General features: G+C 50.3%; 3 protein-coding genes across 3 annotated transcripts; 2 read left to right on the top strand and 1 right to left on the bottom strand.

The window, feature by feature from the left end:
* Positions 1-3,410: 3,410 nt before the first annotated feature.
* LOC148219692 (E3 ubiquitin-protein ligase Topors-like) lies at positions 3,411-4,743 on the bottom strand. Its single transcript, XM_088156989.1, is given in 3 exon segments — positions 3,411-3,554; positions 3,839-4,275; positions 4,278-4,743. Coding segments are annotated over 3 exon segments (1,047 nt in total).
* Positions 4,744-7,429: 2,686 nt separating this feature from the next.
* Positions 7,430-25,420, top strand: LOC148219693 (uncharacterized). The gene is made up of 6 exons (XM_088156990.1): positions 7,430-7,806; positions 10,955-11,610; positions 12,454-12,640; positions 22,300-22,421; positions 23,030-24,082; positions 24,456-25,420. The coding sequence occupies exons 1-5, from the start codon at positions 7,430-7,432 to the stop codon at positions 23,098-23,100; spliced, it is 1,413 nt and encodes a 470-aa protein (XP_088013116.1). The 3' UTR covers positions 23,101-24,082; positions 24,456-25,420.
* Positions 14,254-21,266, top strand: LOC148219694 (uncharacterized). Its single transcript, XM_088156298.1, is given in 6 exon segments — positions 14,254-14,319; positions 14,614-14,861; positions 15,017-15,762; positions 16,041-16,081; positions 18,175-18,264; positions 19,473-21,266. Coding segments are annotated over 6 exon segments (2,310 nt in total). The 3' UTR covers positions 20,592-21,266.
* Positions 25,421-25,688: the final 268 nt, after the last annotated feature.

Consider the following 25,688-nt stretch of genomic DNA (forward strand, 5'->3'; position numbering starts at 1 on the left):
GCCATGTATCCCCACACCCTCTATCCCATCCTCCCCCTTTTTGTTTATTAAGAGAGAGTCTTTTGCGAGTGTGGAGCCCGCAGTATTTATAGCCGAGCGCGCGATTGTGTTAATGGCGGGTACGCCCTGTAAAGCTAGTTTTTTTGTTTGTTGGTCTTCTTCTGTTTCTGGTTGTGTGGGCAGTCCCTGGCGAAGTGTCCTGGCTGCTTGCACTGGAAGCAGATGATGTGCTGCAGCTGCTCTGGTGACATTGGTTGCTTCTTGGCTTCTGGTGTTACAGCTGCCATGGTCTTTGGGTGTGCCAGTCCTGGATTTCTCTCGTGTCCACTGAGCAGTTCTGCTTTCCTGGCGCAGGCTTCTATCATCTGTGCTAAGCTAGGTGCTGGCTCCAGGGGAAGGCCAAGGATAACCCTACAGTAGGTTTCATTAGCATTCCTTTGAGCCATCTCTTTAATTAATTCAGCTTGAACCCCTGGATCAGACACCTGTCTTTCCACTTGCGCACGAAGGCGGTCCACAAACTGTACGAAATTCTCAGAAGTAAACTGTTTAATGTTAACATAACTGCCCTTAGTATCTACTATTGGTAATTGATTAAAAGCTTTTTCTGCAACATTGCATATTTTATCCAGGACAGACTTGGATAGTACTCTGGTTTGGCTTTCGGGGCAATGCCAATCCTTTTCCCCACATAGGTGTTCATATGTTATGTCATTATTATCAGCATCTTTTGCATCATCTGAGCTTTTTAAAGGCTCTAGTAAAAGCACTTTCAAAGATCTTTTCCACAGGCTTTCCCATAGATCATATTCTGAAGGAGTTAACAGACACCGGAAAAGCTCTTTGACATCATATGGAACCAGTTCGTTTGAGTTAAAGGTGGCTCTCATCATGCCTTTAAAGATTTCACTATTTCTACCAAATTCTCTCTGTACTTTACAAATTTCCTTTTTATCTTGATGGGACAAAGGTTGATAACTTCTCCTACCATTCTTCTTACCAAGATAAACTACAGGAGCAACTGATGGTATATACTCTTTTCCCTGGTGTTGACTTTCAGGGTTGGGCGCCCCCCCCCACCCAGCCCCGGAGGCTGCCCACCCCCCCCACCCCACCCACCCCACCACGGGGACACCATCCATTCCGCAGGGGCTGTGAGCTGATCCCCCCCCACCCCCACCCCCACCGGCACTGAACCCAGCAGGGGCTCCACTGCCCTCCCCCACCCTGCAGCAGCTTGGAGAGAAGGAATGTGAAACCAGAGCAGGGGAGGGGTGGTGGAATCCAGGGTTGCAATACCTGTGGGCGGGGTCTTGGAGGGGGGAAGGGGCAGTGGAGCCAAGGGCAGGGATGGGTTATGGGAGGGGACAGGCTTAGGGGCAGGGACCGGAGGGTGAAGAGAGTTGTGGAATGAAGGAGACACGTGGCTGCCACCATATGGGACCCCCCCCCCCCACGCCGTGTACCGCATGGCCAGAGCTATCTGGGACCCAGACCCTGGCCTGTCCACACGTAGCCACGTGGCCGTGGCCCAGAGGGGAAGGGAACAAGGAAGGATAGCTGACAATTTTCGAAAAATTATCAGAACCAGGATACTGGGGAGGACCCAGGGACTCAGAGCAGCCACAGCTGTGCTGGGCGCCCTGCACCCCCCAGGGAGACCGGCAGGTCCCCTCCAGGTCTGGGTTATAGGGTTTTGGGGAAAGGGAAGGTGAGTCTGAACCGTTTTGCTGCTGCTGTCTGCTTTGTGTTTGAATTAAAAGTTTCCGAATTTGTAAGAATATCGGGAGGAATACAGAGGCTGTTTTATCTCCATTTTCCACTTTTAAGGTTAATAAATCCCCTATTTCATCCCAAAATGAAATCGAATTTATATTTTGCAATTCAAGGTCAGATTTTTCAACAGACAGCCAGCTGGCAAAACAGGCTAATTTTTTCTTAGATATTAAAACATTTCCTGAACTTAATATTTCCCTTAGTTGGTTTCTTATACTCTTTTGTAAGGCAGATTGCTGTAAGCCCATGATGTTTAGCAATTTGCCACTATATCTACCCCACTACAGTTAAAAACACAGGAAAGGAGTTAGTTGTTAAACGTGCCAGGTACACCACGGTTTTCAGGCTTTACTGGATGCGGAGCCGATGTTAATTTCGCTGTTTCTGTCAGTAAAACCCACGTGGCGCCTGCGCCTCTGTAGGGACCGACCCCACCGCAAAAACCGCAAAAACCCGCGCTGCTGCTTTGAAACCGACCAAAGCTGCCTGCCTGCAGTGCCATGGCTGGGTCACTGCATCCAGCCCCCCCAGCCCCCGCGCCGCACCACGTAGCCGCGGGCTGCCGAGCCACGCGCACACCGCGCACACCCCCGCGCCGCCTCTCCTCCCGAGAACGGCGCCGGGCAGGCAAAATGCCACTGGTGAGACCTACCCGCAGAGCTACGGGAAAACACCCGCCGCGAAAGGAGGCTTTCACTCACCTTTTTTTCTTGCAGGCAGAGGCGTCTGTGTAATGTAGTGGGTCTACGTCCAGAACCGACCTGCCTGGGCTCCTGACAGGCTCCCGGTTCATGCTTAAAAGTCTTCGAACTGCACAAAATGCAGCTAAAAGAAATTTAAGCTAGTTGATCAGCTCCAAGGCTTCTTGAATCCCAAAAATAGGAGTCACAGCTGAACGTGGGGTGCTCTGTAGCGACCATTCACGTTGGGCACCAACTGAGGCTTTTTCTCGGCCCTCAAATGGGGTTCTTCACCCTTCCTCCAGTCTAGCTCAGGTGTTAGGATGAAGCCTCCAGGGCCCTTGCCTCATGGACGCAAATAAGATAACAAAAGAGGTTCTTTCCCCTGATGAAGTTACCGGGTTTATTTCCCGTGGGTAGTTAGGAAAAGAGGGGAAAAGAAGGGAAAAGAGGGGAAAAGAGGGGAAAAGAGAAAAAGAGTGGAAAAGAGACAGAGGTCAGGGGGCACAGACCTTTTCTAGGGTCTGGAAAGGGGGGCAGGGAGAAATTGGATCCCAGCCAACCCTGTATGTTCAGGAGGGGAGAGGGACCAAGCTACAGGGCATGGCAGGGGTCACGGAATGTACCATTTACAATGCATCTAGGAAATGCAACACATCTCTTCTTGCTTTTTATTCTAAAATATTATAAAATAATTATATTTTAAAAACTGTTTTTCCTCCTTCCTGAAAAAGTGATGCTCTTATCTCTTATTACAAGGTAATACGGCTTCTAAAACTTGCTCACTTTTAAAATGAAACAACAAAATAGGTCTCTCTGCTGTTAATCCTCCAGTTCCCCATTAGATTTATAGTTCCCATTCAGCACTATTGCATTCATTTCTTTTTGCAACAAGTCATTTTTATTCTACTCTCCTGGGATAGTGTATGTACTTAACATATAATCTCAGTAAATTCACTCAAACTGGGCAACTCCAGAACCTGTATTATTAGGAAATGATGAGTATTGCTGTCTAACATGTTTTTCCAAGATGTAATAGTGGCTGGACCAAAAGCCATTACTTTGTCCTTCAATATTATCTATAGCAATGAATTGTTGCTAAAAAAAATAATTTGACATTGAAATAAAATTTTGATTCAGGATCAAGATAGCACAGACCTTGCTTGTCTGCCAGAAAACTTACTCTCTGCAGGTTGCCCTGGTCAGCATCATGCAGCACAGAGAAACCAGAGCAGATATGCCAGTGGCTGGAGAGAGTCCTGGAGGCTGGGGACCCTTCTTTTAACGGGGTGCAAGGGTCCCCACGGCAATGATGTCCAGCCCAGGACAGGGGTGGAGGGGCTGAAGCTGCTGCCCTGGGCAGAGGGATCAGCCGCTGTCACTGCCTCCTGCCATGGCTCCTCCTGGGGCCGCTCCCACGCCATGGGGACAGGCACAGGTGGGGGGTGGCTGGGACCCCCAGGGAAAGCAGTATCTGATGTGCCAGCTTCCTCCTCCACACCATAGACTTTGGGGCCATGGGCAGGAGCCCCCATCCAGCTGGTCTGGGAGCTGCTGGAGCTGGAGCTGGAGCTGGAGCTGGAGCTGCCACTGGCCACAGGGCCGTTGTTCTTGTCCCTGATGGCACCAGAGCCCAGCAGCCTCTGGGCCTCCTCGCTGCACTGGCCCACAATGATGCTGATGATGCCATGCACCAGTGGAGCCGTGTGGTGCTCGAGGACAGGCTGCAGCCCCTGGACCAACAGCTCGGCATTCAGCCCCTTGGTGCACAGGTCGTGCAGGATGGAGCTCTCTGCAGCCTCAACCAGCCACCACCAGTGCCGGAATATCCCTCCAGCCGCTGGCGCAGCCAGGGCCGCACGGGCTCCAGCAGCTGTGGCTGTCCACGGAAAAGTTCAGCCCACACCTCGGGCAGGAGGCCACCAAGAAACTCCAGCCCTGAGGGGCCCTGCTCAGCTGGGGACAGTGTCCCCTGAGGAGCAGCTGGACAGGACACCACAGGGCCATGGGGGCTGTTCTCGTCCAGGTGGCCGGGAGCTCTCCCTGCCTGGCTGGTGGCCACTGGCAGCTGCTCGGGGGCAGCGCTGGCTGTCCCCAGATACTCGTCTGCATGGTCAGAAAACCTGATGGTCTCTATGGGTGTCCTGCAGAGTGGGCACGAGGGATTTCTGTGTGCCCACCTCAGGATACAGCCCAGGCAGAAGCGGTGGTGACAGGGCAGAGCAGAAGTCACATCCTTCTGAGAGTCCTGGCAGATGGGGCAGTTGCCATCTGTCTCTGTGGCCATATCAGGAGTGATGGCTCCAGGACTGGCAGAAAGATCTGTCAAGAACAGGCTGTGCCCAGCACCAGAGCTTGGCTGGCTTGATCCTGTCAGCTTTGCAGTCTCGCTCAGTGGGAGCTCAGGCTGGAGCCAAAGTGGTCCTTCCAATGTCTGAATGGAAGCAATGAGGGGCACAATGTCACAATCCATCCCCCTGTGAAGTCACAGCTCTCTGACTCCAGCCTCCACTCTCAGTGACAACACAAAAGGCATTCCAAGTCCTTGGAACCCCAAGATAAGCAGTGAGGGACATGAAGTCATAATCCTGTGCTCAGCAGTGTCACCATCTGCACTTCAGGCTACTCAATACTGTGATGACAGTAGGACTTCCATCCCTGCAGGCACATGTTGTCAGGAGAAAAAAGGACATACTCTTTCCTAGTTTCAGTTTCTACTTCTTCATGATGCTCTCCCTCAGCCACCTGTATCACATGTCCTTGGCCCTGTCCCTAATCCCTGCTCCTGACATCTTGCCATGGTTTCCTGGGGACAGTCCTGGTCTCTATTCCCAGGACCTCTCATCTGCCTCCCTGGGCAAGGCCATCACATCCAGACCTTTCAGGCTAGGTACTGCACAAGATTTTGTCCCTTTTGGTTTAAAAGTCAGAGTTTGTCCTCTCTGCAGCCCTGGTGGATTGAAGGTGATGGGCACAAGGACACTTTGCAGCTGTGTTTAGGACTCAACTGTTCTGCCTTGCTTGCCCTATAAAATGGGTTCCTTCAGTGCTGTCTAGGGGGGCTCCAAACCCAGGAAGAAATTCTCTCTGCTTTTGTTTTGGCAGCAGTTGTCTCATTGGCACAATGAGCTGATAAGGACACACTCCAAAGGACAGCATGTGGGCCCCTGAACAAAGGAAATCTGCAAATACACAAATGATTCCCCAGGGGTGCAGCTCTTTTCTCCTCCTGCCTTTGCTGAGCTGTTCTCACCACCTGAATCCTGAAGAAGGGGAAGGGCAGTGTGCCAGTAAGGTGCAGTCTGACACTTGACTGCTGACCAAGCAAGAGCTCCTTCTTATTGTTCAAGTTACATAACTACAGGAATAAATAAAAATGTGTCCAAATCAGTGCAACCAGACCCCCAGCAGAGAGTTAGGTGTCTCTCTCCATTATTGTGGGACAGTTCATTGAAAGTGACCAAGTAAGCAACCGGTAGAAGCCTGGCTGGAGGACAAGGTTGGGTTTTTTCAAAGATTGGGATGCTGCAGTTGAATGCCCAGTTCCAGTGCTGCTGCTGATACCAAAATGGGAAGTGTTATTGAAGGACTAGAGGCCATGCAGAGAGATCTAGAGTGGAGCATTCCTAAATCAATTTGTGTCAAGACCAGCTATCCCTGCTGCTCACTGTGCCTTTGGCATCTGCTACCCTGCAGGTGTTCGGCTGCAGCAGATTTCCAGTGGGAAAAGGTGCTGCCTGCATGGCCCTGGGCCTATGGCAATGCTCCTCAGGACATGGGTGCCAGCCATGGTGGGGCACAAGGGCAAGGGCAAAGGTGCCAGAAGGCTGAGGAAGCAGTGCTCAGGGATTGTGTGAGGGAAATAACAATTTATTTATATATTCCTAAATAAAGCGTTGCAAGGACCCTTTAGTTCTGCCTGCAGGGGGACCTCTTGCAGGTGGTGGGGGAGTCCTGGGGCTCAGGGGCCCTTTTCTTTGGGGGATGCTGAAGACCAGGAGTCTGCTGCTCTGGGCAGATGAACCTATCAATATCATCACCTCCTACTCCGGCTCCTGCTGGGGCCAGTTCTGCCCTGCCGACATGGCGACACTTGGGGGATGGCTGTGATCCCTGGGCTGAGCAGGGTCTGCTGTGGCAGCTTCCTCCTCCTCCATGGAGACTGCAGGGCTGCTGCTGCTGGCTGGAGTCCCTATCCCTGGAGAGCTGGAAGAGCTGGAGCTCAGGTTGTTGGGGCTGGAGGAGCTGGAGGAGCTGGAGGAGCTGGAGGAGCTGGAGGAGCTGGAGCTGCTGCTGGCTTCTGGAGTGTCATCCTCATCCGCAGCAGCATGGGAGCCCAGCAGCCTCTGGGCCCCTGAGCTGCAGTGTCTCACAATGATGTCGATGGTGTCCTGGATCAGTGGCACTGTGTGCTCCTCCAGGACGCTCTGCAAACCCTCGATCATGATCTCCCGGTGTGGCCCATACACACGGAGCATGTACAGGATGCAGCTTTCTGCCAGCCACCACAGCTCCCCATACATGGTCTCTGTCCTTTGGCGCAGCCAAGTCCTCACAGGGTCCAGAAGTTCCCGTCGTTGACGGAAAAGCTGTGCCCAGACCTCGGGCAGGACACCACCGACAGCTTGGGCTGGTGTCTCTTGAGGAGAAGAGGGATGGAGCGGCACAGGGTGATGGGGGCTGTTCTCATCCTGGCCGCCGGGAGCTCTCCTTGCCTGGCTAGTGGCTCCTGGCAGCTGCTCAGGGGCTGTGATGGCAATCTCCAGAGACTCGTCTGCATTGTCAGACAACCTGAGAGTCTCTATTGCTCTTCTGCAGAGTGGGCACACAGGATTTATCTGTGCCCACTGCAGGATGCAGCCCTGGCAGAAAAGGTGGCCACAGGGCAGAGCAGAAGCCACATCATCCCAGGTGTCCTGGCAGATGGCACAGTTACCACCCATCTCTGTGGCCATATTTGGCCTCTGCAGCACATGGGGAGAGCTAAGGATCAGGAGCTGCTCTCCTTTGCTGGTGTCGCACCCTGCAGGAGAGAGGAGGAAGGAACATCCAGGCTGCTGGAGAAGGACACTCCCCAGCGCCCTGAGCCCATGGCCACTGTGGGGGGATGTTTTCCTGCACAGCTTACCCTCAGTGCTGCAAGCACCCGCAGTGCCTGGCTGCCTCAAGCAGGAAGGGCTGGGGAAACCCTGCTGGTTGCTCTGGGACTGGCACTGGAACCTGCCAAGAACAGGCACTACTCAGCACCAGAGAAATCTGGCTCGATCCTCCATACCTCAAAGTCATGCTCAGTAGGAGTTCAGGCCAGATCCACACTGGGCCCAGCTCTGCCTATGTCTGTATTTAAACAGTGAGGAGTGAGATGTCACAATCCTGCACTTGGTGATGTCACAATCTGCCTCTCGCTGATGTCACCCTACACCAGCGGGTGACCAGTGCATGTTCTCACCAGTGCATGATTGTTGCAGTGCACAATTTAGTTTAATATCGTTTTAAATATTAATTGGTTTATCCCCAAGTTACACCTCCGAGTTGAGTATTAAATGGTTCATTCCCTTCCCGCCTTTCCCTTACTCCATCATCATGAATCCCAACCCACTTTCCAGATTGTTCCCTGTCCTTCTCCCTAATCTCCTCCCAGGCCTTTGTCAATCCTCCCTAGCCCCTCCCATATTTCTAGAAAGTTCCACATCAGTTACCCCTTCCTCAATAAAAGATTTGTTGCTGTAGTGGTTGCCCATGTGTTCTCCCATTGGTTTGCCATGTACTTGCCTCATGTACCTCCCCTGAGTTCCCTTGATTGGATAATGTTCTGTACCCTCCCATAGATCCTCCCCCATATTTAAGTTTGTGTGCAAGCAGTTTCCTTGCCTTCTGTGGTTCCTTCTACCTGACCCTAGACTGGTACCCCATCCTCCTTCAATAAACCCTCTTTTGGACCCACGGAAAGACTCCCTCGATCTCTTAGTGCTCCCTCGGACCAGCTGACAGCCTGGTGGCAGGAGCCACACACCTCTGCCTTGAACTCTCGGTGGAGATTCTGAGGAGAGGCCACTCGTGGCACAGATGCGCCCTGAATCATGGTTTTAAAAAGTTAGAATTTTTGCTAAGAGTGGAAGTAGTTTCCATGACCAAGATGTAAGTTAGGTAGGTAAATGGTAGGTTAATAATTACTAGATGCTTAGGCTACAGCTAATTGGTATAATTATCTGCTATTATAAATTTATGTACAGAAGAACGTAAAATAAGTAAACCGTTAACCATGAAGCACGGGGCCTTGGATCGTGCCAGAGGATGACTGAGACCTGATGAAGACTCTCCTGACTTCATCCTTTGAGACCACTGACCCATTTCGAGACCACCGACCCAAATTCAAGAGAAGAACTGCCCACGTGTGAAGGACTAATGGGCTCATTTTAATATGGGATGGGGATGGGAGGTGCAGGGGTTATGCATATGTATTGTATGCAAGATCTTGGGGAATAAATAGATGGCAAAGAACCTTGTTCAGGGCGGTCATGCCTTTCGGAGGTGACTCCCATGCCGCCCGCTGGTGAACAAACATACCACTTTCTAACTTTAATTAGTTTGAGGATCTTTGTCTGTGATTATACTGGTTTTTTTAACGATTCATTTGGCGAGCCAGGCAGGAGGAGGCTCTGCTCGGCTGTGAGACCAGCCCGGGTAGTGGACCCCTCGGGGCACCCCTGGGATATTCCTGGAAAAGAGGGCTCCGCCACCCAAACTGTTCATCCGGCAGCAGACAAGGACTCCTGACTTCCAAAACTCCGGACAAAAGGGTGTGTTTAAAAATTGAAACAATTTAAGTTGTGACCTGTAAGGTCAGGAAAGGCCGTTGGTAAGTTGTGGGAGACGTCCCAACGCACAACTTGTGCCTCTGTGTGCTTGCAAGACTTGTTTGGTATTTGGGTGTACTTGGTTGCCAGCAGAGAATCTTGTTAAATTTGTTATACTGAGTCGAAAGGGCTCAGTCTGTAATTGCTGGCAGTAGATTTTGCCATTTGTTATGCCGTAGAGGGCTCTGTATGCTAGCACTGTGGGGATAGCACTTGTAAATGCAAAATCCTGGTGTATGGTTGTTGAACTGTGTGAGTGTGTCCTGATTGTGAGAGTGGTTGAGAGAGCTTGTTTGAGAGGTACTATTAGCACGAACTGAGTGGGAGTTTGGACCCATGGTTCCCTTCTCGGGCGACTGAAACAGCTGGGGAAGAACGAAGCAAGTGGGGTGCACGAAATCCTTAAAAACTCCCTCCCTGCTGTGACTGTGGCGTGTGTGTTCTGGTTACCAAAGACAGTATTCACTATAACTGTATTTCTGAGGCAATAGTGCCTTTTGACTTGTGCAAAAAGTTATAAGGGAAGCACAGCTTGAGTGAAAGAGTTTATTAGTGTTTAGGAAATGAAGCATGAATACTCGTGAAGTAAATTGAGGACAAAAGACAGGACCTTTGGGAAGGAAAAGTCCTTGACAAGAGTTTAGTTATGATTTTAAGTACAGAGGCTGTGTTTGTAGATTGTTGAAATCAGAATATGAGCAGCGTCAGTTTAAGGATTCAATCTAACCAGATGAATAGAAGGAATTTCTTTACCTCAATGGTTTGGGCTTGACACATAGGAGTTTGTGAATTCAGTAAACTAAGGGACAGATAGGAGAAATAAGAAAACATACTTGCTTTTCAAACAGGTCCTGTTTAGTGACCCTCTGAAGTATTTTCCTGCAGTCATGGGTAGATGTCCAATGAGAATGAGATAGAAAGTGTCAAGTCACCTAGTAAGAGGGACCTTGAAAACAGAAGGATTCTCTGTCTGCTTTTCCTGTCCTTGCTGCAGATTTGGAGGGCGTTCTGGGCATTTTCCAGACAGCCTCTCTGCTGAGGTGCATGGGCAAAGTGAAAAGTATTCCCTGACAAGTGGTCAGTGTTAGGTGAATTCCCCTCTTTCCTTGAATGAAGCCAAACTAGGGCAGTGATAGGATATTGCAGATGTTTAACACTGACTGCCCTGCAAACCAAGCCGTGCCATTGAAATGAGCTCTCTGGGTCCCCAGAACAGCTGCACAATATGGCCTCACTCACAAGGTTGCTTTTAGAATAAACTCACAGTTTAATTTCAACATGTGTGCCTGAAGATCTAGGCTGTTCCTGGTTAAATCCACTTGCTATGGTCTTTTGTGATGAGAAACTCATGTAGCCAAATCCAAAAGCTGATGGGGAGACAGGAAAGGCTGTGATTATAAAGTTTTTGTGTCCCTTTATAGTGGAGGAGATAAGACCAGGCAGCTGGGTTTCTGGCAGTCGCCTCCTGCCAAGGAATGGCAGCAGGAGAGTTTTCCCAGATGGATAAACATGTAGGAGGGAGCTCAGTAGACGAGGAACTGGGTGTTTAATAGCCCCAGAACATGTAGGGATTTTTTTTTCACCCTGCTTGGGAGGATGGGAGCTTTTGTCTTCCCTGGTGGAAGTACAATTGCTGCCAAGGCAAACACATGCAAAGACCAATAGTGACCCAGACTTGTCCTTGCTTCCTTTTTTCTTCTCTCACTGCTGCACAGCTCCCTCATGCCAGAACCTTGCTGCTGCCTCACCTGAGGATTCAGAGCTGCCTCCAGGCCCTTCCAGGGGACGTGCAGGTGCTCAGGAGTCTGAGGCTTCCCCACCACTTGCCAAGAAAGTCTGTGCCTCCTCTGGATTTTTTGGGGCTTCACCAGTGGAACCATCAAGGGAGCTGATCCGCAGATTTAATCTCTGCAAGCTCACCATTCCGCTGGTTCACATCGACCCTGAAGCTGCCTGCAGGGCCCTTCGAGAGAGCAGCAGGTGCAAATCTTCAGAGCAGCACACTCCAGCCAACAGTGCTGCCTCACCTGAGGATTCAGAGCTGCCTCCAGGCCCTTCCAGGACAAGTGCAGGTGCTCAAGAGCGTGAGGCTTCCCCAGCACCTCCCGAGAAAGTGTTGGTCACCTCTGGACTTCTTGGGGCTTCATCAGAGGAGCCCGGCACATACAAATTTCAACTGCAGACTGAGCTTATCATTCCACCATTTCCTGTGGACCATCAAAGCACTTTGGTGGCAATTCCACAGAGCAGCAGCTGCACATCTCCAGAGCAGCACTCGCCAGCCTGCTGCTCATCAGGTAGGCAAAGAATTTCTGCCCTTGCTTTTCAGAACAATCATGAAAATTCACTGTTGGAAGTATTGTCCTGCAGTACTCTGTCATGGGTAGATCTTAAGTGAAAATCAGGTAGAAAGTGTCAAGTGTGCTAGGAAGCAGAACTGCAAAAACAAAAGCAAACTCGGTCTGCTTTTCCTATCCTTGATGCAGATTTGGAGGGTGTTCTGGGCATTTTCCAGACAGCCTCTCTTTAGGGGTGCAAGGGTGAGGCAAATAACCTTTGTCTACAACTGGTCAGTGTCAGGTAAACTCCCATCTTTCTTGATGGAGAAAACTAGGACCCTGATAGGATATTGCAGAGTTTGCAGGTTGTCTCTCCTTCAAATGATGATATTAAATTTCAGTGAGCTCTGTGTGTCCCCAGAACAGCTGCAGCTGCAGAATAGGGCCTTACCCACAAGGCTAATTTTAGAAGAAATTTACAGTTTTAAGTTTTGCATGAGTATCTGGAGATCTGGGCTCTTCCTGGGTGAATCCGCTTTCTGTGATCTCTTGTGATGAGAAATTGTGGAGCCACCAAGTCCAAAAGCTGATGGGGAGATAGAAAAGGCAGTGATTAGAAAGTGTGTTTGCATATGTGTAGATCAATTTTAGAATCCATCCTTTAATGTACATAGGCATCGTTTAGAAGAAAGACTTTCTGAGAGGAAGAACTCACTCTTGCAATTCCCTGGGAAGTTTGAATGCCTTTCTGGAATTGAGGTTGCTGTGTGCTTCCTGGGATGTTTGATCCAAGGCAGCATAGAGCTCTGTGTCCCAAAGCCACATTTCTGGAGCCTGACCCATGTGTTGGAATTCTTGCAGCCACTCTAGGCACTTCAGCTCCCAGTGCTCCAGCTGGCTGGGCTGGTTATACACCATGGACAGCTCCCAGGTGGCTCTGGAATACTCCTGGGGAAGAGGAATTGCCACCGCTGGATCTAGACCTGGTGCTTGAGACATTGGAGGAGATGCTTTCATCCTCCACGCCTAGAAGGTCTCCCTCTGCTCAGGTAACTCCACTGAACAGGGATGAAGGGGGCTGGACTGAGAGCTTTTGAGTGTTGCTATTTGGCTGAGAAGCAAAAGCTTCTTGAATTCAGTTGTTTAATGGACAGGGAAGGATTTTGTTGTGTTGTGTTAATTTTTCTCATATGTTAATGGTTTGTCTCAGTCTCGTCCCCCTGAGTTATATATATAATGGTTTAGTCCTTTCCCGCCTCCCCAACTGTCCTTCAACCCTAGACCACTCCCAGTTTCTAGATCCTTCCCCGTCCCTCACCCTAATCCCTGTCCCTAGCGTTGTCAATCTTCCCCAAACCCTGCCCCAAGTTCGAGAAAGTTCTCCCTACTTTGTTAAATGATTGGTTGTGGAACCCCGGTTGACACCCACATGTTTCCCTACTGGTTCAATGTATCCCTTTCCCTGCCTTCTATACCTCCCCCTGTTAACCGCAATTGGTCAAAGTTGTGCACCCTCCCCTTGCGTCTCCCCCGTATTTAAGCCTGTGCAGAACCTGTCAAATCGCCTTTTGCGGTTCCCTCTCCCAAACTCCAGACCTGCTACCTGTTCCTCCAATAAATTCCTTCTCCCAGAACCGTGAAAGGTCTCTCCTGCACCTCTTTGTCCCTCCCTGATGGATCGCCCAGGCATAGCTATCACTATACTTCTTCTGCAGCTCCCAGAGTGGTGCGGAGCAGAGGCCACTCACCGATGCAGGCTTATTGGAGCGAGCCGGTAGCCCAGCTGAAGTGGGCATTGGGAGGAAGATGCATCAGTTTGGCACCCAATGTGGGGCCACTTCGCCAGTGACCCCACGAAGACCCTCTAAGATCTGAGGATCAGAGTTGTTGGGTGTTGACTACCCTGGTCGGAGCCGGCCAGGTCGGCAGCGCTCCCAGGGAGAAGGTGGCAAACCTCGGTGCCCAGAGGACCACTTTCAAGGCAGGGACCTCCCGTTGCAGCTCCAGTTCCAGAGGCCAACGGAACTGGTAAGTATCCCCCAAAGAGGTGAAGGGGGGCAGGGTACACTGCCCTAGGTGTGGGGGCCCTTAAGCCAAAAGGCCGCTTGTCGGCTGCAGGAAAACACCCTTGCCTTTAGTCCCTGAGGGTAGGGACTCACTGGCCCTGGGACCCTTAGTTTTAGTTTTTTGAGTTCTCCTTTGCTGCAGCGGGAGAGTGAGTTTTGCTGGGTGGGCACAAGGCACACCACAATGGGCCTAAGATTGTCAACACAGCAGCAGGAGATGTTTCTCCAAGTTGTGGGTACCCTGGAGGGAGGGAAAAGAAAGTTTTCACGGGGTTCATTAAAAAAGTTCGTAAAATGGCTTGCTTCCCAATTCCCCGGGGTGTCACCCCAGCAAATGGAGTCGGTCCAATTTTGGGAACGCGTGGGACAAAGGCTCATGGCATTGAGTGATCAGGACGACACCTCCGTAGATCGGTTTTTCAGTTTATACGTCCAAATTCGCACAATTGTAAAAGAAAAGGCGGGGAAGGGAAGCAAGCCATCCCGGGTTCCCCCAGTTGCTCCCCCCTCTCCTAACCCTCGTTCCTGTCCCTCTTCCCCTGCATCGGGGGACCCGAGACGGGCAGCTCAGCAATGATCGCAGGCGAGCCCGGCCATGGAGACCAGCCGCTGCTCACCTGGCCCCTCTCGGTCCTCCCGGTACCCTAGCCCAAGCGGCAAGGTGCCAGCCATCAGGGAGCCTTCCCCTAATCCCTCTTTCCATAGTTCAGTCTCTCCCAGTTGTACCCCAAGTACTACCCCGAAACCTGTTTTGAAGAGTTGCAAAGTTTGTAAATGTACCCCAAAGCCTTCTCCTGCACCTACCCCGAGCTCTACCCCAAAAACCTTAAAAACAGTACGGTTCCAGCCATTCCCCCCAGAGCCACAAAATGGACTCCCGGACTCTGGTGCACAAGATGGCGCTGGCCATGTGTTGTGGCCGGTCCCTTGTGCTCCGTCTCCTTCTTCTTCCCAGAATCCCTTCCTCACTGATCCTCCGCCTGTGGCTCCGCCCCCTACCCCGTGTCCCAATCCCCTTCTGTTTCCACCTCCTTCCCCGAGTCCTGCCCCTGTCTCCTCCCACTGGAGGGATGTTTCTCCTTCCCAGGCTCCTCCTCCGCCGACTAAAACTCCTCCTCCTACTCCACCCCAGGGAGGCGGCCCCCGAGCTCAGCAGGTCCCGCCCATCACCATGAATGTTGCCAGTGTTCTGGCTCCTCCTCAGTGAGCGGTCCCACCCCTCTGCTTCCGACTTCCGATTCCCACACCCCTCCTTCCGGTTCCCACACTCCGGAAACTGGAAGTGACAGGCCAGGGGATAAGAATCTGGAACCAGAGACCACACTCATTGCTGCACCGGTTTTTTATTCTCGACAAAGGGGTATTTCTAATTCGTGGCCATTTGAATACTCCCATAAAAAGGAGATCTGTAAGGCACAGAAGGAGTTCTGGAGAAAGAGTGAATATTTTAAAGGCGTATTGGAAACCACTTTCTCCTCCAATATTTTGGTCCCTAGCGATCTGAAAGGATTGTTCAGATGTCTTCTCCTATCAATTGAATACAGATTGTGGGAGGACACATGGAAAAGGATGCTAGGGGAACTCCTGCCTGAGCTCTTACAGACCCCTAAGTGTGCTGTTGATACAGACCAAAAGCCGATAACGATGGATCATTTGTGTGGCAAAGGGCAGTGGTCCCAGGCAGAAGCACAGGCAGAAAAAATCCCAAAGCCTGTGATTTTGAAAATTCAAGCCGCTGCTGAGAAGGCATTCATGATGATGCCACCCACTGAGCCCCGTGTCCATTATGACACCATTAGACAGGGGCCAGCTGAAACTATTATTGAGTTTGTGGAAAGGCTAAAGATAGAGATTGAAAAACAAGTAAAAAATCAAGACACCTTAGAAGAACTAATAATTGAAATGATAAAGTTAAATGCTAATGATGCATGTAAACAGGTCATAACATCTCTACCTCTCTACCCTGAGCTGTGTCTCCAGCTTATAGTGGAGGCCTGTGTGAAGCGTGCAGTTGTGCCAGCACCGCCGATTCCCACCAGAGGAGGAGTGAAGATGGCAGCGATGACAGCAGCTGCAAAGACCTCCCCTGTGCACTGCTTCCTCTGTAACCAACTTGGTCACATTGCACGCATGTGCCTTCTTAAAAATAAAATTAATAATGGGCAGGGGGAGGTGGGAGGAAATACACAAACAAAAAAAAACTAACTGGGGAGCACGAGCCCACCTTGCGTGAAAATAAAAATGAGGTGGGTCGTGAGGGGGACCTTGGGAGGGGTGAAACTAACACTGGATGTGACACCTCTACCAAACCTGATGTTTATCAGACACGACGAGTAGCGCCGGGGTGGACTCCTCGTCCTCTCTTGAGCTTGGCCTTTACAGATAACACCCTTTTTGAGATGCACGGCTGGCAGTTGGTGTCGGTAAGACCCACGTCACCGGGTTTGTTCGCCAGACTCGACTGCACATATGTTGTGCTTGGGGATACAAAGTGTACCCCTCCAGAGATTGAAATCGTGCCGCAAACGCAGCTTTTGTGTCTGGACAGTTTCTCTCTCCTGGCACGGTGCATCCAGCCACCATACTTCCTGCCAAAGGAACAACTAATAGCGCAGGTGATCCCAGTGCCCAACACCATCGTGGTGAAGCTGGCTAATCCCTGCGTCTATTGGGCGGAAGTCATTGGTGAGGATAAACCTATCATTGGATGCAGACTCCATCGGGGTGAGGACTACTTCTACCTCGATGGACTCTTCGATACAGGAGCAGATGTGACAATTATACCAACTGAGAATTGGCCGTCACATTGGGAGTTGCAACCCGTGGCTGGCAGAATACAAGGAGTTGGGGGGGGCCCAATTGGCTCAGCAGTCAAAAAGTGTAATTGAAATTGAGGGACCTGAAGGGCAGGTGGCTAATGTCCGCCCTTTTGTTATGGAGTATAAAGCTCCCCTGTGGGGCAGAGACGCCATGTTGCAATGGGGTGTCCGTATTGAGATCCCGAAAACCCCACGGGATTTTTCTTAGCGGCCACTGTGGAGCGCCCTGTCCAGAAACTGAATTGGCTATCTGATGAACCAGTATGGATAGATCAGTGGCCGCTTAACAAACAGAAATTGCAGGCACTCAACGAACTCGTGGAGGAGCAGTTGGCCAAAGGTAACATTGAGCCAACCGGAAGCCCTTGGAATTCTCCGGTTTTCATCATTAAAAAGCCGGGGAAGGACAAGTGGCGGCTCCTTCATGACCTTCATGAAATAAATAAAAAAATAGAAGACATGGGGTCTCTGCAACCAGGTATGCCCTCACCCTCAATGCTGCCACAAAATTGGAATCTGGCAGTTTTAGATATCAAGGATTGTTTCTTTCAAATTCCCCTCGACCCCGAAGACGCACCACGGTTTGCCTTCTCGGTTCCTTCCATCAACCAGGAAGCCCCAGTGAGGCGCTTCCATTAGCGGGTACTGCCTCAAGGCATGAAGAACAGCCCCAGTATCTGTCAATGGTACGTGGCCTCATTGCTGTCTCCTGTCCGTGCCAAGGTAGGGGAGGCCGTCATCCTGCACTATATGGATGACGTGCTAATTTGTGCCCCCACGGACGACATGCTGCAGCATGCCCTTGACCTTGTCATAGAGGTTTTGATCTCTGCAGGGTTTGAGCTCCAGAAGGAGAAAGTTCAGAGGATGCCCCTGTGGAAGTATCTCGGGCTCCAAATTACCAACAGGACTATTGTCCCACAGAAATTGGCAATTAACACCAAGCCAAAAACCCTTGCAGATTTCCTCCAGCTGTGTGGGTCATTGAATTGGGTCAGACCCTGGCTAGGATTGACCACTGAGGACCTAGCCCCCCTTTTCAATTTATTGAAAGGGGGAGCTGAGTTACTTTCTCCTAGGGTGCTGACCCCAGAGGCAAGGACAGCACTGGAAAAGGTAGAGAAGGCAATGGGGACGAGACAAGCCCATCACTACCTGCCGAACCTGCAATTTGAGTTTATTATCATGGGATGGCTGCTGCATCTCCAGGGCCTCATTTATCAATGGGACCAGGACCAGAGGGAACCCCTCTTGATTATAGAGTGGGTGTTCCTCAGTCATCATAGGTCCAAAAGTATCACCAAGCCACAGGAGCTGATGGCACAGCTGATCAGGAAGGCCAGGGCCCGTTTGCAAGAGCTGGGGGTTGCAATTTTGTGTTCATTCGAGTACCACTAGCCTTATCATCAGGCAAGCTGACTAAGGAGGTTCTGGAGCATTTGCTCTGGGAGAATGAGACTCTTCTCTTTGCCGTTGATAGCTACACAGGACAAATATCTGTCCACCACCAAAGCCATAAATTATTTAATTCAAATTTTAATCTGATTCCTAAAGAAAAATTGAGCTGAGTGCCGCTCAAAGCTCTAACAGTTTTTACAGTCGCATCCAGGGCTTCGTACAAGTCAGTCATGACTTGGAAGAACCCCCAAACCCAGCAGTGGGAGGCAGATGTTAAGGTTGTTGATGATTCCCCTCAGATTGCTGAGTTAGATGCAGTCATTAGAGCTTTCGAGAGGTTCTCCGAGCCACTCAATTTCGTCACAGATTTGGCCTACGTGGCAGGTGTGGTATCAAGAGCAGAGAACACTGTTTTGAAAGAAGTCTCCAATCCGAACCTCCATGGTCTGCTCTCAAAACTGATATATGCTGTCTCCCACTGAGAGCATACGTACTTTGTGATGCACGTCAGATCGCACACAGACCTGCCAGGCTTCATCGCCGAGGGTAATCAGAGAGCGGACGCCCTGGCCGCTCCAGCTGATATGGCCAGGATTCCTGATATTTACCAACAGGCAAAGCTGAGCCATCAGAAATTCCATCAGAATGCACCTGGCTTGGTACAGCAATTCCAGCTGAGCTGTGACCAGGCCAGGGACATTGTGGCCATATGTCCCCAATGCCAGAAGCTTAGGGTGCCCACCCTGAGCTCTGGTGTCAATCCTAGAGGTCTGGAGAGCTGCGAGTTATGGCAGATTGATGTCACCCACATTCCGCAGTTCAGCAGGTTGAAATATGTACATGTGAGCTTGGATACCTTTTCCGGGGTGGTCTTCGCTTCTGCCCACACGGGATGTACAGAAACACCTTGTACAGGCTTTCTCTGTGTTGGGGATCCCAAGGGAATTGAAATCGGACAATGGCCCAGCATATGCTTCCATGGCCTTCCAGGAGTTCCTGCAGAGGTGGGGAATCAAACATAAGACTGGCATCCCGTATTCCCCCGCAGGTCAGGGCACGGTCAAGTGCGCCCACCAAATGCTCAAACGGGTCCTGGAGCAGCAACAGGGCGATACTCAACTCGATACACCTCATACTAAATTACATAAAGCCCTCTTCACCATCAACTTTCTTAACTGCTCTTTCGAAGTGTTGAGTCCTCCCATTGTGAGGCACTTTGCAAACTCTTCACCATTACGCTTGAGGAAACACCCTCCCATAATGGTGAAGAACCCGGAGACCGGTAAAACGGAGGGCCCACATGAGTTGGTCACCTGGGGTCGGGGGTATGCTTGTGCATCCACACCCTTCGGTTTGAAGTGGGTCCCTCAAAGGTGGGTCCGGCCCTATACTGCCAGTCAGGGATATCTGTCGGGGCCTGCCTCAGGAGATGTAAAATATGCAGTGCTTCGTTGTTGCCGGTGCCCCTCCCTAGGACATCAAGGGTCCCCCAGCAGGCAGGACGGTCCCTTCTCCAATCTGTTTCCTCCCCCTGAGGTTCATGAGTTGTTTGGATAACCCGTTCCCTTTTCTTGTTTTGCTTTAGTCAGCCACCCGGAGCCCCAGGATGCTGTACGCCCTTGTCATCTGGGTGTACCTTTGCCAGTCTTCGATGGAGTGGATAGTCCCACAGCCAAGGAAAAACGTATGGGTCACCTTGGCCCAGGTCATGCAGCAGGACCATCTCTGCCTGTCAACTGCAGCAACAGGGAATCCACTTTCAACCTGCCTGGTGGGGATCCCATTTCAGCCCAACAAATATCCCAAAACGATCATCAGTATGAGGAACAACTTTAACGCCCAGTGGTGGCACCCCTCCTATGCCTCCTATCCCATGACCAACCCCCTCTGGGCGTGGCAGGAGTGGTCTAAAGACCTTCCCAAAGCACCCGAGGAGCCTCAAGAATTGGAGTTACTTGGTTTAGCCCCTTCCCCTTTTTGTGTTCAGAATCATTATAGATGATCCAACCCCGAATCTTACCTAAACATTATCCAACCTAACCTCAACTACAGAGCTGCCACGTGGTGCAATGCCACTGCCCAGATTGAGGGGACCCCTTGTCAGCTCGGTAAGGGGGTCTTCTTGATCTTTGGCGACCGGGCATGGGCAGGCATCCCCTCTCGCCTGATAGGAGGGCAGTGCACCCTTGGGCAACTGACCCTGTTTTCACCTAACCGAACCCAAATTTTGAATTGGAAATCTAAAAACATAAAATCCGCTATCCAAAAGAGAGAAGCACATAATTTGGATGAAAATTGTAACGCAGACGTTTTTCATTGGTCAAAGTCAAAAAGAGTTGCTGTCTCCATCTTTTTACCATGGGTGGCCCTAGGTGAATTGGGCCGCCTAGAGTACTGGGTAGCGAAACAGGCAAATCTTACGTCAGCGGCCCTGAGCGACCTCCTAGCAGATGAGGAAATCACCAGGCAGGCGACCCTACAAAATTGGGCAGCGATAGATTTCCTGTTGCTCACACATGGCCACGGCTGCGAGGACTTTGAGGGACTCTGTTGTCTCAACTTGTCATCTTGGAGCAGCAATGTCCACTCCAAGATCCAGCAAATACAAGGCCTCGTCACGAACATCAAGGAGGAATCCGAAGACTGGCTGAGTAACATCTTTAAAAACTGGGGACTTTCAGTTGGCTGGCTTCAGTTGTTAAAACCGTTATTTTAGTTGCCCTTGTTGTAATTCTTATTTGTATTGCTATCCCCATTATGAAGACATTAGTTATGCGCAGCACCTCCCCAACACCCCAAGTAAGCCGCGCAGAGGTGGGGCCCGTCCCAGAGTGGGATCTTGAAGATCTCCCAACTGGTGAGGAAATGGAAGCAATTGAAGAAGACGAGGATGGGCCCACCTCTGGCGAGGACTTTGAGAATGACACCTCTGTTTAAAAAGAAAGGGGGAGATGTTGTGTTATTTTTTCTCATATGTTAATGGTTTGTCTCAGTTTTGTCCCCCTGAGTTATATATATAATGGTTTAGTCCTTTCCCGCCTCCCCAACGGTCCTTCAACCCTAGACCACTCCCAGTTTCTAGATCCTTCCCTGTCCCTCACCCTAATCCCTGCCCCTAGAGTTGTCAATCTTCCCCAAACCCTGCCCCAAGTTCGAGAAAGCTCTCCCTACTTCGTTAAATGATTGGTTGTTGAACCCCAGTCGACACCCACATGTTTCCCTACTGGTTCAATGTATCCCTTTCCCTGCCTTCTATACCTCCCCCCGTTAACCGCAATTGGTCAAAGTTGTGCACCCTCCCCTTGCGTCTCCCCCGTATTTAAGCTTGTGCAGAACCTGTCAAATCGCCTTTTGCGGTTCCCTCTCCCAAACTCCAGACCTGCTACCTGTTCCTCCAATAAATTGCTTACCCCAGAACCGTGAAAGGTTTCTCCTGCACCTCTTTGTCCCTCCCTGACAGATCGCCCAGGCATAGCTATCGCTATACCTCTTCTGCGGCTCCCAGAGTGGTGCTGGGGAGAGGCCACTCACCGACACAGGCTTCTTGGAGCCAACGGGTAGCCCAGGTGAAGTGGGCATTGGGAGGAAGACGCATCAGGATTTGCTTGGTAAAGTAAGGTTTCTAAAAAAAGGAGGGATAAAAGTTCACCCCTTGTTGAGGATGAGAGAGGTGTGAGCCTGTGCTGACCAAGTTTGGTTGCTCCTTTTCCTGGGAAGAATGCCTCCTGCAGGGGCATTTGTGGTAAAGAAGTGTAAGTTTGGAGAATGCTGCTGAAGGCAAAGTGTCCTGACAGGGAGGGCCATGTGAGAAGTGCCTCTGTTCCAGCAGCAGATGTGGGCTCTGCCTCTTTTGTGTAGGAAGGACAAGGCAAAGCAAGGCCTGGGCTGCAACTGCTGCTGCTGTGTGAGCCCTGCCGTGCTCCCAGAGCTGTGTTTGGGGACGGGCTGGAGCTGCAACTTTCTTGTCCTCTCAGTAACCTGGCACCCTGCAGTCCAGTTTCTATCTGGGAATTCCTCAGTCAGTCTTGCTCTCCATGTTCTAGCGCTCAGTCACGTTGCTGTTGGGCATCTGTGTGGGAAAAGATGCATATTCTCACGCAGTCCCTACAAAGCTGCAGCCTGGATGAGACTGTTCTGCACAGGGCTGTGAAGGGAGGAGCACATCCCTGTGCCAGGAGCTGGCAGGACTCCTTCCTTAGCAGCCATTCCATGTGTTCAGTGTCCCCCCCACATTCAACACTGTCAGCTTTGACCGTTTTTGAACCATGTCGAAGAAGTCAAATCTTTTTGACTTTTGAAGGCCTTTGGGGCCCAGACTTCTTATTAGGAACAAGGGATTAAATATGTGAGCCACAGAGTTGTTGGACCAGCTATTTTGTGTAACTAGTGAGAAGGGTTTACTTCTTTCTGTTTTTCTCCTTCATGGGGAATGTTAATGTTGCCCCTGAGTCTTCAGGAGGGGAGCCTGTGAACAAGGCTGCAGCAGAGGGAGCTTTGCCTGGCACCGAGAGCTGTGGGAACAGTTCCCAGGAACCCGAGGAGTTTGGTAAGGACAGAGCCCACACTGGTTTAGAGAGGTGTGAGATGGCTGCTCTGAGCCTGCCTCTGACAGGAAGGAAGATCAGAAGAGTTGAGTTCTTTTTCTGCAGGGTTGGTGCTTCCTGGTGCCTTTAGTTCAAATCCTGCACAGACACAACCTCCCAGAGCCCTGCCCTCCACGCTTCTCCAGAGGCTCTGACACGGAGTCCTGTGCTGTGGCAAGAGAGCAGGGAATAAACCTGACCTTGTGGGAGTTGTGTCACCAAACTGGGTGTCCCAATTTGGTTTCACAACTCAGCTTACAGCATCCTTCAGCTTCAGGCACAGAGAAAGAGCAAGGCTGGGCTTCTTTGTGGCAGCTGGGACTGTCTGTGTTTCAAGCTGTTGTCGGTGATGTTTGCACTGTGAATGCTGAGACTTTATCGCACTATTTCTGTGCTTTACACAGTTCTGAACACTTGTAAGGATCCGTGTTCCTTAAAGAGCAGGCTTCAAATTGCCAAGTGAGAGTCTGCTTTTCTGACCGTCTTTTACAGTGTTTGATAGAAGGACAGTTACTTCCAAAGGGAAAGATGCACAGAGGCCAATATTGACTGTGTTCCCTTTGCTTCCCAGATATTCATCTGATCTACCTGGCCAGGAGGGCTGCCCTGTGTGCTAAGGAAAAGCCGAAGGAGAGCCTGTGACCATCGGGCAGTTGAAATCCTTCTGTTTATAGATACACGTAGAGATTTCGATAGTTATATTTATATATGCATGTAGTTACATTTATAGATGTATGGAGTTGTGTTTATACATCTATATATTTATATTTACAGATCTTTATAGTTAAATATATATAGTTGTAAATGTGATAGAATTATATTTTATTATATGCAGTTATAGATTTGCAGAGTATATTTATAGATGTGTAGAGTAATACTTAGACATACATAAAATTATCTTCATAAATCTGCGTAGTTGGTAGTTAAGTGTTAGATGGAGAGATTGATATTTGTGTAGGCCTAGGCTGCATTTTACCTCTTCCCCCCCTCGGATGCCTTTTTCATCCCTTGCTTTTCCCCTGTGCCCCCTCTGTCCCCTCTCCCTGTGCTGTGTCCGAGCTGGCGGCCGGGCCGGGCGGAGCAGCAGTTCCAGCCCCGGGTGTCCCTGGAGCGCTGGGAACTGCCGGGGGCCCTGGGCACTGTCCCGTGAGGAGCTGCTGAGGGCCGGTGAGACTGAGGGGGCTGAGGAGGTGGTGACACTGAAGGGACGGTGACCTTGAGGTGCTGGTGGGGGTGTGGGGCAGCACAGGGCGATGGTGGCATTGAGGTGACAGGGAAGTGGCACAGGCTGAGGGCGGTGGCATATCTAAGGGGATGGGATGGGTCAGAAGGGACTGAGGGAGGTGAGAGGACTGCGGGGCTCTGAAGAATCTGAAGGGGACTCGGGGTTTGCCGAGAGCATGGCGGGGCTGAGGGGATGGAGGGAGCCAGCAGGGAGCACAGAGGGGTCCGGGACTGCAGCTCTGCCAGGCCTTGGAACCAATTCCTGAGCCTCCATTTTTGCCACAGCTGCAGTGAAGAACTTGAAGACAGCAGGAGAACTGACAGGAGCCAGCAGTGAGAAGCTGAAGGCCACGAGCAAGAGCAGCGAGCAGGGAGCTGCTGCTGGCAGGCGTGAGCCGGGGTGAGGCCACAGGGCCGGTGAGGCCGGCTGGGGGTGAGGGTGCCGTGGGCTGTGGCCGTGGACACTGCCCGGCGGGGCAGGAGCGGGCCCTGCCCGTGCTGGGGCTGCTCAGCGCAGCTGCCCCGGCCGGCACAGGGGCTGTCCTTGGGCAAGGCAGCTGTGCCGGCAGGGCCCGGGAGCTGTGCCGGGCTGCCGGGGGCTGCGGGACAGTCCCGCCGCGGCTGCGCTCACCACACCCTGGCCCGCTCCGCCTGCTTTTTCTTTGCAGCCCTCCTGGGGAGTCGCTGAGCTTTTTTTCTCTTCCCGGATGGATGTGCAGGTGCTGCCAAGGGAAAGCCCCTGATCCTGATCCCGTGTTCCCTTTGCTTCCCAGATGACCCGTCTTCTGTCCCTTTCCAGAAGAACTGCTCTGCGTGGCAGGAAGAGACCGAGGGAGAGACTTTGAAGATGGCACTGCTGGAATCCCTCTGCTCAGCGTTCTTTTTAAAGATACATGGACTTGCACAGGGAGAGGGATAATTACATCTGTGCATTGCTATTTATATAGCAGTGTTTTGATGTGTCTGTTGTTATGGATTTATGCTATGTATATATGTATGCATATAGATACATATATGCTTATAATTACATATATGTGTATATATGTATCTAAATGTACATGTATGTTGTTCGGTTTTTAGTTGTAGTTCCTATGTATGCAGTTGTGTTGGTGTCTATTTCTACTAAGGCAGTTATACATATATGGCTCTTTAAATAGGCATATTGTTATTTGAATAGGTATATGTGTTCTATTTTTACATGTATATTAATCTATTTCTAGATGTCATTAGATTTCCATATCTATCCAATTGTATACCTGTCTATTTGTATTGATGCGGTTATATGGATATTTAGCTTGGCAGAGTGATATTTTTATATTTATAGATAAGTTTGTTTTACAGATGTTTATATTGTCTCTAATATATAATATCTGATCGATATTAACATCTGTATATCATTATAGTTTTATATGTGTTTGTGTATCTGTATGTTCTTTAGTTCTATTTAAACGTGTATGGAGTTGTATAGTTGTAGAATTCTATCTATTTAGAGAGGGAATGCATATTTTTGCATTTCTGTATGTGCTGTATGCTTGTAGTAATATGTAATAAATTAAGTTGTTAAATACCTAATTTATCTTTGTGTATAGTGAATTGTTGTAGAGGTTGGCAATAAATTAAGTTTTTGTTAACAGAATTTTGTATTTGTATATATTTACATACCCTTGTTGTACTAATGGAATAAATTCCTTTTTTTAATCTTAACTGAGATTTGTGCAGTTCTCTATTGTCAGCACAGTGTAGCAATTTGTAATAAATGACATTTTCCAACTGAAATCGATTCTTGTGTATTTATCGATCAACAGTGCGGCTGTAGCAATCTGCAAAAATTACATTTGTCAGCTGAGATGGGTGTTGCGCAATTTGTGATATTTAAAGCAATTAGCAGATGTACAGGGGATGATGCTGGAGGATTTTGGCCATGAAAATCTCCTGCCATGCCCAGCACGTGTACCACGTGCACTCAGGATGGCTGAGGAAAGTGCAGATTTGGGATGGCAGCAGAG

Source organism: Sturnus vulgaris, chromosome Z (genome assembly GCF_052056855.1).
Source record: "Sturnus vulgaris isolate bStuVul1 chromosome Z, bStuVul1.hap1, whole genome shotgun sequence".
NCBI lineage: Eukaryota > Metazoa > Chordata > Aves > Passeriformes > Sturnidae > Sturnus > Sturnus vulgaris.

Bases quoted from the DNA above. Each gene is read 5' to 3' on its own strand.
- LOC148219693 (XM_088156990.1), top strand. From the start codon at position 7,430: ATGGGGAGAGCTAAGGATCAGGAGCTGCTCTCCTTTGCTGGTGTCGCA. The intron at 7,807-10,954 runs GTGAGGAGTGAG...ATTGCTGCCAAG, and splicing joins CCTATGTCTGTATTTAAACA to GCAAACACATGCAAAGACCA. The intron at 12,641-22,299 runs GGTAACTCCACT...TTTCTCCTTCAT, and splicing joins AGAAGGTCTCCCTCTGCTCA to GGGGAATGTTAATGTTGCCC.